The sequence below is a fragment of the Onychomys torridus genome, chromosome 10 (genome assembly GCF_903995425.1).
Source record: "Onychomys torridus chromosome 10, mOncTor1.1, whole genome shotgun sequence".
In the NCBI taxonomy this organism is placed as follows: Eukaryota; Metazoa; Chordata; class Mammalia; order Rodentia; family Cricetidae; genus Onychomys; species Onychomys torridus.
This window is the reverse complement of record NC_050452.1, coordinates 25523556-25537726: the sequence shown is the minus strand read 5'-3', so window position 1 is coordinate 25537726 and position 14171 is coordinate 25523556. Positions and strand designations below refer to the sequence as shown.

The window sequence follows — 14171 nt, the reverse complement described above, 5'->3', positions numbered from 1 at the left end:
ACCAGGCTGGCCTCCAACTCACAGAAATCCTTCTGTCTCCACCTCCCAAGTGCTGGGATTGAAGGGTGCACCGCCTTTCCCGGTCCATTTCTCTCTCTCTCTCTCTCTTCCTGTTTTCAGTCCTTTTCTCTATTGCCAGTTCTCCTGGGTAATCTTGTTTATCCTCACAGCTTCAGTTTACAGCCTGTAGAGAAGACTTCAATTTCCAACTTATGTTCTCTGCCTACACTTCTAATAGCTGGGCATCTGCTCCTATATACTACTTTGTAGACCCTGAAATTCAGTTATCTCTGCCACCATACTTAAAGAATGGTCCCCAGTTTCATTCCTAGACAAGTAAATTATCATCTATTCCAGTTACCAGACTAGCAACTTCATTCACCTGTGGCTTTTCTCCCTCTATCATGTGCCATATCTAACCACCAAACTGTCTCTTTTTATAAGTAATTTTAAAAAGCATGAAAAGAAGCAAGAAAAGTTCTCTGTATGCTATGTGTATGCTCCTGTGTGTGTAGGTACACAAATGTATGGGTATACAACCATGTATGTACACATGCATGTGGACACCAAAGGCCACCCTTAAGCTATTATGAATCAGGTGCTGTCACTTTGGTTTTTTGAGACAGGGTCTTTCACTGCCCTGGATTCACTAATTAGGTTACTGCCTGGCCAGCAAGCACCAGGGATCACCTGTCTCCACCTCACCAATGCTGGGATTACAAGTGCACACAATGGCTGGGATCAAACTCAGGTCCTCATGCTTGCAGACCGTAGAGTTCACGGTTCTGGGGACTTGAGAGTGGCTTGAGGGTAGACTGGTAAGAGGGGGCAGCATGGTGAAGAGGTTAAGGGCACAGACTGCATCCCAACAGCTAGGTTCAAGTCATTATTCTTCTACTACCATGACTTAAGATTTGGGCAGACGTCAGCAACCTGTTCTAGTAGATACCCAGATAGTGAATGTTTTAGGTTTTGCAGTTCATTCTGCCACTGCAACATGAAAGAAGACACAGACATCATAAACAGGTAAATGTGCTACAATAAAACTCCTTTGCTAGTAAATTGTTGCAGGTACCTGATTCTGCATTAACCCATCTCTCTAGTGCCTCAATGCCTTCATCTGTAAATGGGGTAATAGTAAGACCTACTTTATTGAGGATGGGATAGGCTAAAGTCTATAAAATGCTTCTATGGTCCCTAGTTCAATCACTATTGGGTTTTTGGTTTGTGCCTGTGTGCATGTGTGTTGTTTCACTTGTTATGTAAACATGTATTACTTCATTAATTTGTAAAACATCAGTTACAAAGCAAGTTCCAGGATGGCCAGGGCTACACAGAGAAATCCTGTCTGGAAAAAAAAATAGTAAAAGAAGAAAACCAAAAGAGTACATATGTACTCTAATAGAATTCACAGCCCAGGTGGAGAGAGAGGAAAGACTTGGTGAAAGTGTTTTACAGGCAAGTTTTTTACTAACAGAGCACAGACTGGGTATCAGATTAATGGAGAGACACTAGAGGCTGTGCATGCAAGACAGACGCAGTGGTTACCTGAGTAGGAAAGCTGTGGCAAAGGGAAACTCAGTTGAGCCCTACAAACAAGTGGTAAAGAGGAGGAACTGTTACTAGTACAGGCAAGAGGGCAGGAGTGTTGGGACACAGCAGGGGCATGACTGTCCGATCAGCTGCTGAGAGGTTAAGAAGGGTAGCTCTGAGAGAGAATCCAACAGAAGTCAATGTACAGCACATCTAGGACACCATATTAAAGGAGCTGTATTTAATCTTTAAAGAAACAGGAAAACCAGGAAAGTTTGATAATAATTTTCCTCTTTAATTAAATATTTGTGGGAGGGGGTTTATTCTGTCTCCAGGACTACCAGAAATATTTTAGAGGAGTGCTGAGCCCTGCCAAGATTATGAACAACAAAGTACTACTCCTAAAAAGCTTACAAAGTTCTTTTTAAGACCAAGTCATCCTTAGAAGGTTTTGTTGAAAGCAAATCTCCAAATGATAAACTGTATTTCCTTAAGTCAGGGAAATTCCAAAATGTAGTGACAGAAGAAGCTTTCCCTCATTACTGGAATGAGGCTACACTGATATAGTCAGAACCTTAGAAATAAACAGGCTAGCATGTCTCTTCCCAGGCCAGCAAGATGGTTCCTGTGTAGGACACCAAGCCTGATGGCCTTAGCTCCATCTCCAGGCCCCACCAAGTGGAAAGATATCCACCAATGCAAGCCGGCAACTGACCTATGCAAGCACACACAGCACACTGCTCGCCCTCCATACTCAACTTCTTAGTTAGGGTTTCTACTTCTGTAATGAAGCACCATGACCAAATCCAACATGGGGAGAAAAGGGTTGATTTGGATTGTGCTTCCACATCACTGCTCATCACTGAAGGAAGTTAGGACCAGAACTCAAGCAGGACAGGAACCTGAAAGCAGGAGTTGATGCAGAGGTTGTAAGGGGTGATGCTTACTGGCTTGTTCCTCATGGCTTGCTCAGCCTGCTTTCTTATAGAACCTCCTCCATCGAACACTCATTAAGAAAATGCCTACTAATGAAGGCCTGCCTACAGCCCAATCTTATAGATGCTGCTGCTGCTGTTCTTCTCCTCCTCTCTTCCCTCCATCCTCTGTTTTGTTTTTTGAGGCAGAATTTTGCTGTGTAGCCCTGGCTGTCCTGGAACTTACTCTGTAGACTAAGTTGGTCTTGAACTCAGAGATCCACCTGGCTCCATCTCCAGAGTGCTGGAATTAAAGGCGTGAGCTGCCACCGCCCAGCTAGAGGCATTTTCTTAATTGAGGCTCCCTACTCTCTGATGACTCTAACTGTGTCAAGTTGACATAATAGCCAGCACACCAGGCACACATATAAATAAGCATGTGCACAGATGCATAATAAATAAATCAAATTAATAAATTAATGTAATAAAGCTTTTTTTTCAAGTCTCTCTTTTCTCAGTGTGGCGGTGTGAATGAGACTGCCCCCATAGGCTCATATGTTTGAAATCTTTGTCCCCAGCTGAAGAAATTGCATCACTGAGGGTGGTCTGTGAGGTTCCAAAAGTCTATGGCCATTCTCAGAGTACATGCATATGTCTCTCTCTCTCTCTGTCTCTCTCTCTCTCTCTCTCTCTCTCTCTCTCTCTGTGTGTGTGTGTGTGTGTGTGTGTGTGTGTGTGTGTGTGTGTCATGCTTATGGATCAGGATGCATGCTCTCAGCTACTGCTCCAGTGCCATGCCTGCCTACCCGCTGACATGCTCCAAGCCATGATGGTCATTGACTCACACTCTGAAACTCTAAGCCCCACTACAACACTCTTTAAGCTGCCTTGGTCATGGTGTCTTATCATGGAAACAGAAAACTAACTAAGACACTCATCAAATTAAAGTCAATTTAATCTAATTTGGGGGAGCTTTGCACAGTATTTTTAATTAGAAAGACTCTAGAACTCATTTAACTCAATGTACTCAAGACACAGGGAGATCTAGAAAGATAAGTGATTTGCCAGATCATAAAGCTAACAAGTTACAAGTGTCCTTTCACTATATTATACAACTCAACTGCTGGACTTCTAATAATTCTAATAAAGTTACTTAGAGGTAGTTACTACCCATAAACATCTTCAGATGAAAAAGAACTTCCAAAAAGTGCACACATATGGGTGCACACAGAGACAAACAGACAACACACACACACACACACACACACACACACACACACACACACAATCCTAGAAAATCTTCTGGACATTCTAGATCACTTTATGTTTTTGACAAATAACATTATATTCAGTTATTTTAAAGATATTTTACATTTTCTTTTTGAGGCCAGGACTCACACCTGTAATCCAGCAGGACTGTAAGCTCATAGCCAACCTGAACTACATAGTGAGCTTGGACTATGCAGTGTACTTCTAAAAAGTAAAAAGAAAATTTGGAGTTTTGAACCTACAGATCCTGAGAGGTTAGGGTTTCCTTGAGTTACTGGGTAATGGCTGACATGGAATGCATGTAATAACTCACTAAAAACAAAAAGGCAAGGTAATACATAAATAATTCATTTTGTAAAGCTAAATAATTTGGAAGTATGAAGACATTAAATACAGGTACTAGAAGGCCATTCATAGTAACAAAGATCCATGGCTAGAAAAACCTCTGCAGTTTTGTTATTCCAGGGTTTTTCTCCTTAGCTCAGCTAGTCTAATAGTTTAAATGTTACTGGTGATATTTTTCTAAATATCTAATATATGGACATACCATAGCTTGAAATAGAAGGCATTATCATGTTTTGGTAGTAAAGCATGCTGCTGCTGACAATTTAACTGTTAAGTTATATGACCTTGAGCTGGTTACTTTACTTTTCCAAGCTCAGTTTCTTTTCTTTTCTTTCCTTGTTTCTTTCTTTCTTTTCTTTTCTTCTTTTTTCTTTTTTTCTTCTTTTTTTTTTTGGACAGGGTTTCTCTGTGTGGCCCTGGAACTCACTCTGTAGATCAGGCTGGCCTCAAACTCAGAGATCCACCTGCCTCTGCCTCCTGAGCACTGGGATTAAAGGTGTATGCCACCACCGCCCTGCTCAGTTTCTTCCTTATTGAGAGATTTAATTGAAATAATAACATAATGCCCTTGGCACAATGCCTGGCACATAGTTAAGTGCTGAATAAATATTGACTTCTGCGGCTATTATCAGTTTGTATTATTAGATAACAAAACTGCACTGTCACTTGAAATTTGCTGGGAAGAGCAGTTCATGTAACCCAAACAAAGGGAAGATTGAAGCAAAAAGTCAATTTGTTAATTTACGATGAGAAAATGCCTGCCATGCTGACTGCAGTTCACACACCGGGTCAACATGTCCCCCGGAGGGAGCACTCACTTAGGAAACTGGATGAGATTAGGTGTTGGCTTGGGGAGTATGCCAAAACAAAGCCAGAAAGATGACTGCTTGCTTTATGCCTGATTTCTCCTTCAGTGTCAAACTGTTCTCTCTCTCTCTGCTATAATTTAATACTCCTAAAACAAGTACTGTACTCACTCTTCTAATCAAACTAGCCTTCTGACCTGGCACTGACTGAATAAAGCATCAATTCTTTAGCCTAGCTTTTAAGATCCAAATTAATCTGTTCCCCAATTTCCTATTCCATTTTGTTTTCTTCTGCTGGCCAACATGAGAATTTTACTACTGAAAAAGCAGCTTTCCCTAAAAATGCCAAGCTTATTTCTTATTCTGAGCCAAAGCACAGGCTAGGTTTCCTCATGAAATTCTCTCTCCTCTATGAGCTTTTTCATCATTTCAGAGTATACAAAATCCCTAAATTGCTACAGTTTGAATCATTGTATGCTTTTGTGGGTTGTAATGTGGAGACAGCATCTCAAACTAGCTTAAGGTGACCTGAAACTCACTATGTAGCAAAGCTGGTCTCAAGCTTGTAACAATTTTCCTGGCCTCAGCCTCTCACTCTTTTTCAGATATATGTAAATAAATCTTATTTTTCTTAATCAAGTTACAAACGTCTAAGAATATAATTGTTTGTATTTTCTCATAAAACTACACATTAATTACATATATTATATATTGAACCTAAATAAATAAATGATGAATTAATGACTATTCTGGGATATGCTGAACTAGCCTGGGTAAATCCAGCAAGGTTTCCTGGCCTGACATACTGCAGCCTATTGTGTCTGAAGTGTAAACGCCCCCCAAAATGGAAGACATGGTCATCAACCTGTTGTACTACTGAGAGATGGTCGAACTTTCAGGCAGAGGAATCTAATGGGATGACATTAGCTTGTCAAGTGTGTCTCCTCCCACCCCCACTCCTGTCCCTGGCCACCATGGTGTGCCACTTTGCTCTACCGCACTTTCGCCCAGCAGGTCTCCATGCTGTTCTGCCTTGATACTGAGTCAGAAACAATAGAATCCACTCCTCAAACTGTGAGCCAAAATAAATGCCCCTTCCTCTTAAGTTTATTATCTCATATGTTGTCACCACACAGGAAGTGACTAACACATTCTCCCCGATTCTTAGCATCAAAGCTTCTCTCAGTGCTCTCTCTAGTTCTGAAAATTACAAATTTCCTAATTGCTTCAGGAAGTAGACGTCTAACAAAGGACCATTCTCTTCAAACAGCTCTTTGTTTCTGATTTCTTTTACTCTAGTAAACATGAAACAAGCACCCAGTAAGTAACTTTGCAATTGGTCTTAATTTTCCGAATATCCCTAGTCCATTGGGCATTAAAACACTGACACACTTCCTCAGAGTATTATGTGCCAATTAACTGATAAAACTGCTGCTAAGGAAATTTCCAGTTAAGTAACTCACTGAGTGGTCATTGATTTTCTTTGAACTCTTAACAAATACCTTAGACGCCTTCAGTGTTCTGGTGTCTCGGGAGAGCTGAACAGTGGTCATCGTGAGACTGAGTCAGGGTTCTTTCAACAGCTCTCACCTGTTAAAAAAGTCATTAGCGATTTGGCCTGACATAATACTTCCTATCACGTCTTTCCAAAGATGGAACTGAATTCTAAAATCAAAACTTAAAGTCAAGTAAGGTTAAATATAGACTATTTCCCAGACTGTCCTGTTTCATGAGAAATTTACCAAGCTCAGTTTTGAAAACACAAAGGGAGAATGAAGCTAAAATAGTTTCACTTGGCCCTATCAAAAATTATTCAAATGAATCTGAATTATAAAAATTCTTATTCTAAATTTTCCAAATGAGAAGGATATGAATTAACTGTAATTTTGGCAAGTAATTTTAACAACCATGTAAGTTTTCACTACAAGCTAATTCTAAATCTGGTATGAAATCTCTGTATTAATTTTTCAACCACCCAAAAAAATTGTACAGTCTATTCATTCATGAACACATTCTCAGAAAAAAAAATAAGTTATAAGTCCCCTAAAGACTCAACAATATATCTCATTCCTTTAACTGTCTTTGGGTATAGCTGGACTCAAAAGTATTTCTTAGATTAACTTCTGATTTGTTTAAAACTCAAAACCTATTCAAAAAAGGAAAAGAGTGTTAGTAAAGAGGCGGAGAATTAAACCCTTATCACCACTGGCTCAGGTGTAAAGCAGCCCAGTCACTGTGGAAAACAGTATGAAGTTCCTCAAATTCTTAAACAAATTACCTAGTATCCAGCATTACCACTTCTAAGTATACAGCCTCAAGAAATAAACAAAGACGGGAAGAAGCAGGAAGGCCTCAAATACTTGTACATCAATTCTCATAGCAGAATTCTTCATCACAGTCAAAAGGTAGAAACAATCCAAATGTCTGTCAATAGATAGACAAATGGACAAACAGCCACATCCAGCTACACTGGGAGATAAGGCAAGGCGATGATCTGAGCCCAGGAGTTTGAGGTCAGCCTGGACAATGTAGCAAGTTCTCATCTTAAAATGGGGGGGGTAGATGAATGGATAAACAAAAATATGATATATACATATATAAGGGCTACTCAATCTTTAGAAAAGGATGAAATTTTGGTAACATGACACAACATAAATGAACCTCTGCAAGCACAATACTATGTTTAAAAAAAAAAAAAAGCAATGCAAAGTAGAGAAGGACAAGTATATGCTCTCACATATGAATACCTACAATAAATTAGGCAAACATATGCAGACAAAAAGCAGAACAGAGGCTGTCAGGGCTGGGGTGGGGATAGGAGTAATGGAGTTCAATAGAGTTTTTATTCACTATGATGAAATGTTTTGGAAATGGGAAAACGTTGGCATCTGTCACATAACAGTGAGTATTACTAGATTATACATTAAGAATGGCTGACACGATCAGTTTCACATTATGCATAATAGATCACAATTAAAAAGTTGACAGAGTTGGGGGGAAACCCAAAATTACACTCAAAGACTAAATTACCATTTTTAAAAGTTTAAATTTTATCAATTTAAAAGTTATGAATTAAAAGTATACTTTTCGACAGGCGGTGGTGGCGCACGCCTTTAATCCCAGCACTCGGGAGGCAGAGGCAGGTGGATCTCTGTGAGTTTGAGGCCAGCCTGGTCTACAAATCGAGATCCAGGAAAGGCGCAAAGCTACACAGAGAGACCCTGTCTCAAAAAACAAAACAAAAAGTATACTTTTCACCTTTTTGCTTCAGTGGAATTTTTTAAAGTAAATCTTCCATTTTCTTTCTGAAGGTCTTAATTTTATTTCAGTCAGGGTCTTGTTTGTAATAACCATTTAAAGAAATTCCACTCTGGCTCACCCAGGGCAATCTGTTACCTGTTATATTAGCAAGATTCTGGAAGATTTTTGCAAGAGGTTAGAATTATTTAAGACAGTGCCACAAGGTGGTGATAGAGACTATAAGCAGATACCATTGAATTTCTCTTAACTTACTTCTTCAAAGCAGCACCAGAGGACACTGTTACAATAGTTTTATATAGACTGAAATCAGCCTAATGGTTCTTGAGTAGTTCTTCAGTGCTGTTTTCTTTTGTTGTCTTCAGAATGTAATTGTCAAGTCTGACCCAGAACATCTGCTGCCTCCCTTACATTTTAAGAAATAAGGAAGGCAGGCTTGAGAGATGCCTCAGCATTTAAGTGCACTGGCTACTCTTTCAGAGGGCCAGGGTTCAATTCCCAGCACCCACACAGTGGCTCACAACTGTCTATAATATCATGTATGCATACATGGAAATACAGCACTCATACACATAAGTAAGTATATCTTTTTAAAAGAGAAAGAAGAAAGGAAAAGAAAGGTAGGTTTAAGGGCTTAAGTTCTAGTTCTAACTCAGTAGAATATAACCTCCTACAAGGGAAACAATAAATATGAGTAATAATGTTTTAAATCACTTTCCATATTGGTAAGATTTTAGACAATTTCTTTATGATTATATTATATTTCTCATGGCATGTCTAGAGAATCAAGACTAAAAACAGCCATCAGTTTATTAGATCACTAAGCACTATTATGCACCTGTATTTTTAGAATATATGGATGGCCCAGATTAAATTAATATCCCTGAAAACCAATAAATCCAGGGATGTTTCATCTGAGAAAGGAAAAAATATTTATAAAACAAGTAAAATTAAATTTTATACAACACAAATGGATATATAAGAAAAAGTAACCAACAGTACAATTTAGCAGGAGTAGACTTTGGGCCCAGCAGTGGAGGCACACACCCTTAATCCCAGCACTTGGAAGACAGAGGCAGGAGGATCTCAGTGAGTTTCAGGCCAGCCTGGTCTACAGAGCAAGTTCCAAGGCAGCCGGACTGTTACATAGAGAAACCCTGTCTCAAAAACAGAAAAGGGAGGGAGAGAGGGAGGGAGGGAGGGAGGGAGGGAGGGAGGGAGGGAGGGAGGGAGGGACAAAGGAAGGGTCTTTGGAATTAAGAAATCTGTATTCAAATTTGGATTCTACTGCCTAACAGTTGTATAACTCTGGCTAAATTAATTCCTCTGCAATCTGATTTCTTTTTTGTAAACAAATATAGATCCAACTTTTCTGGTCTTGTTCAGTGTATATCTGAAATAGTAACATAGGACAGGAGTGAAACACATGGACTTTCTAAAACAAAACTGCCTAAGATCCCATCTCAGTGTGCGATTCACGACATAACCTTGGACAAGATATATGCCTCAATTTTTCCATCTGCACAACAAAAAATGTAACAGTGACTACCTCAGTTATTTCAAGTTAAATTTATTAAATTAATACGTTACTTGGAACACTTTTTGATATATACTTCACTAGATGTAACAAAGCATGTTTGCTTTAAACACAAAACAAAACACCTCCTAGTCTAATGCAGAAGTCTCACCTCGGCTGTTTCTCAAGACTCACAGTCCCCTCCCACTGTCCTCCAATCTTTCCTCTATTTTCTTCTTGCCATTTTGGTATTCCTCAAGCTTCTGTCCTAGTGTCTTCTATTACAAACAAATACACTCCCATTATGTCAATTACTATTCCTATTCTAATAGTTTTATGTGTATATTCCCAGCCCAGGTCACTCTGGATTATTGACCTATAATTCTGTCCATTAGAAAATTCCCATTTTGATGTGCTTAGCACATCCAAATGTCAATTCTTTCCCCTCAAACCTATTTCCTAGCAAATGACATCATCAAGTACTTAAATCACTCAGTCTGAAAATGTATGACTCAATTCTGCCTTCTTTTCTTATTTCTTTGTTCAGTCAATTTTGTAGTTCTCAAATTTGTCAACTACTCACTTTCTCTACATTGCTGTCAATTTCTATTTTTTTTAGCAGAGGGGGGGGTCTTCTTTTGTTGTTAATGTTGATGCTGCTACTCTTGTTGGTTTTTTAAATAATTTATTTAATTTTACTTAATGTGCACTGGTGTGAAGGTGTCAGATTCCCTGGAACTGGAGTTACAGACAGTTATGAGCTGCCATGAGGGTGCAGAGAAATGAACCCGGGTCCTCTGGAAGAGCAGCCAGTGCTCTTAATCACAGAACCATCTCTCCAGCCACCACGGTTGTTGTGATAGGCTCTCACTACATTGCTCCAACTTCCTGGAACTTGCTATGTAGCCCAAACAACCTTGAACTTGAGGTAATTCTGCTGCCTCCTTTTCTCAAGTGCTGGGATTACGAGTGTGTACCACTACACAGGGCCTGTCACCTCTACTTTAGACCAGGTCAGCCTCACCTTCTGTCTGAACTACTCCAACCACTCATCTACCTGTTGCTGTACTCAGCCTTCTCAAGTCTGTGTTTCATACTGCATCCAGACTTTTCTAATTACAACCTTGATTACATAGTATTTCCAAACTCAACTATTTACATAGCTCTCCCACTACCCTCAGAAAAATGCTTTGCCATGGTTAAGGTCTGCCTGCTTCGTGCCTCCCTAACGCCTTCTTCATTTCCCCTGTATTTGTATGCACCAGCCATTTGTATATAGTTTACTTCTTCTCTCCCTGGTTTTCAGGCTTTGACAATATTCTCCTGGTCAGAAACATCCTCTTCTACTTCAAAGTCTTATTTACCTACTGAAGATGGTTTAGTTTTGTAAGAAACAACAATGCCCTGATTTCCACTACCACCTCTACCAAGTGCTTGGTATTTTAAAGGGTTGGTTTGGTTTGGCTTGGTTTGGTTTTTTTTCAAGACAGGTTTTCTCTCAGTGTAGCCCTGGAAATCCTGGAACTCACTTTGTAGACCAGTCTGGCCTTGAACTCACAGAGATCCACCTGCCTCTGCCTGCCAAGTGCTGGGATTGAAGGCATGCGTCACCACAGCCCAGCTTTAAAGTTTTGTGGTTTTTTTTTTTTTTTTTTTTTTTGAGCTGAGGACCAAACCCAGGGCTTTGCACTTGCTAGGCAAGCGCTCTACTACTGCGCTAAATCCCCAACCCCGCTTTAAAAGTTTTTAAAAGTGCAATTCAAAGGGTTTTAGTGTATTTACCAAGTCATGTAACCATCACCACTATCTAACTAATTACCTCTAAAAGAACCCCCATGTCTGTTAGCAATCACTCCTATTCTTGGCTTCTATCAACCACTGGAAACCACTAATATACTTGTTTTGCTTTGGAAGAAGAGCCTTATCAAGTAACCTAGGCATGACTCAAATTCATGATCCTCCTGCCTCAGCCTCCTAAGTGCTGGGATTTCAATCATGTGCCTATATACTTAGATTTTAACCTATTTTTCATCTCTATTGATTTGCATATTCTGGACAAAAGTTAAATCACACAATCTGTGACTTTTGTGTCTTATTGAGATGAATTTTTAATCCTTAGAATCACTACAGTTCTGGAACAAAATGGGTGCTCAATATCTATTGACTCAATGAAGAAACACTGTGGGAAAAAAAGAGTTTGGGTCTAAGTGGCTAGAGAGATGGCTCAGCAGTTAAGAGTGCTTATTGCTCAGTCATGAATTTAAACACTGTGGCCACAAGCTCACACAACTGCATGTTCTAACTCCAGATCCAAGGAGCCCTTATGCCCTCTTCCAGCTTCCACAGGCATCCAAACATGTGTGCATAAACTCAGACACATGCACATATACACAAAGTAAGTATTTTAAAAGAAGAATCAATGTCCCAGAAAAAAAAATCATAAAATTTAGAGAACACCTATTTCAAATACCTATCTCTGTAGATTGGGAAACCAAGATCCCAAGAAGTCATTGGTTTACTCAGAGCCTAAAACACAAGAAGTTGGACACAAAACGAAGGAGCACCACAACAGTGACTCCCTGAATGAAATTCTCCTTTGGTCTCACTTTATGTACATGAAATATTATCAGTGCCTCCCTAGTTGTTGACTTACTGCCTTGTTTCTAAACATTGTAGCCTCTTTCTGGAGTTAGAAGGAGCTGATTTCAAGAAGGCAAAAAGACCCAAATGATTTTTCAAAATAGACAAAATCCTTTTAACTCCTAATTACTCTGTTATTGCTGTTTTTCTCCCTCTTTAAACAGCTGTTTTATGGAGGTCTCCTATTTAAGTACAAACTGATTAATTCTGAGCTCACAAGCCCAGAGCCCCAAGAAGTATGTCTGAGCCCAGAGATCATCCTCTCTCAGAGAATATGCCTGATGTGTTTTGATTCATTATCTGTGATATTTTTTTGGTGAAAATGGCCACCATAGGCTCATATATTTAAAAGCTTGGTTCCCAGTTGATGGAACTCTTTGGGAAGGATCAGGAGGTGGGACCTTACTGGAGGAGGTTTGTCACTGGGGGTTGGGCTTTCTGAGGTTTCACATACCCACACCTTTCCCAGAACATGCTCTCTTGCTGTCTCATGTGATCTGTTTCACTCTCTTGAACTCATGCTCTAGTCTTCCCTTTCCCTCTCCCCCTCCCTCCTCCTTCCCCCTCCTCTTCCTCCTTCTCCCTCTCCCCCTTTTCCTCCCCTCCCTCTGCCCCCTCTCCCCCCCTTCCTCTCCTCCCTCTATCTTGGGTTTGTACATCAAGATGCATGTTTTGACTACTGCTTCAGTGTCACGCTCGCCTGCCTGCTGCAAGAAGGCTAGTTGCTTCAAAAATTGGTGCTGGAACAAGAGAATAACCACAGGAGGGAGTGACGACAGGATGGAGGAACAGGACAAGGCTTCAACCTAAATCTCACGCCATATATGAATATAAATTAAATATGGATTAAAACATAAAACAGAGACTGGGGAGATAGCTCATGGCATAGTGCTGTGCACCTGTAATCTCAGCTGTGGGAGGCAGACATAAAAATGTATTTGGGGCTTGCTAGCCAGCCATTCTAGCCAACTGGGGGAGCTCCAGATCCAGTGAGAAAGCCTGTCTCAAAGAATAAGGTAGAAAGGCTGAAGAGATGGCTCAGTGGTTAAGCGCACTGACTGCTCTTCCAGAAAACCCAGGTTCAATTCCTAGAACCCACATGGCAGCTCACAACCATCTGTAACTCCAGACCCAGGGAATCTGATATCCTCTTCTGGCCTCTGTAGGCACCAGGCACCCACATACATACATGAAGGCAAACACCTATACAAGTTAAATAACAATAATACAAATAAAAACATTAAAAAATAAAAGCAGCAGACATTGATATCTGACCTCCAAATGTACATCACATGCATTTTCAAGATGTGTGAAAACACACATGTGCAGAGAGGTGAAAGAAAGCAAGATGTAAAAACATGAAACAATGAAGGAAATTGGAGATCAGAGAGAGACTCTGGTTTGCCAGAGCTCTCCCTGCTTCAATAACGTACTAGCCACCATTTTAACACATTCCATCTGTCCCTGATAATTCTGCTACTTCATGCTTACTCAGACTAAGTGGTTCCCATGATATTAACTGGGCATTTGTTCATGCTCTTTGCTTTTTAAAATATCTTTTTTCATGCTATTTCCATTATCCATTCATTGAACATTCACGTGCAATTGCAACGTTCCAGGCAAAACACAGGATTACAAGAAGTAAAACATGGTCCTTCCCCCAAGAGATTTATGGTCTGATGAAGGGGAAATTTCCTTATCATCCTAATGAGATCTTAACGCCCTTAGAGGGGCAAGAACCACTACACTTTGCTTCCACTGGGTGAGCTGACGATGTACTGCCCAGCCCATTTAATGCTCACATCATGTCTGTGTGAATTTAGCTCTAGATTCCAGTATGAGAGCAGACACGGTATTTATCTGAGTGTAGTTTATTTCATTTAGCATAGT

General features: G+C 40.1%; 1 protein-coding gene across 1 annotated transcript in view; it reads right to left on the bottom strand.

Annotated features, from left to right (window-relative positions):
- Window positions 1-6457, bottom strand: part of Hormad2 (HORMA domain containing 2) — a 75179-nt gene extending 68722 nt beyond the window's left edge. Inside the window, exon 1 of the mRNA XM_036200144.1 lies at window positions 6370-6457. Coding sequence (XP_036056037.1) covers window positions 6370-6420 — 51 coding nt within the window. The 5' untranslated portion in view covers window positions 6421-6457. The remainder of the gene's footprint in view (window positions 1-6369) is intronic.
- Window positions 6458-14171: the final 7714 nt, after the last annotated feature.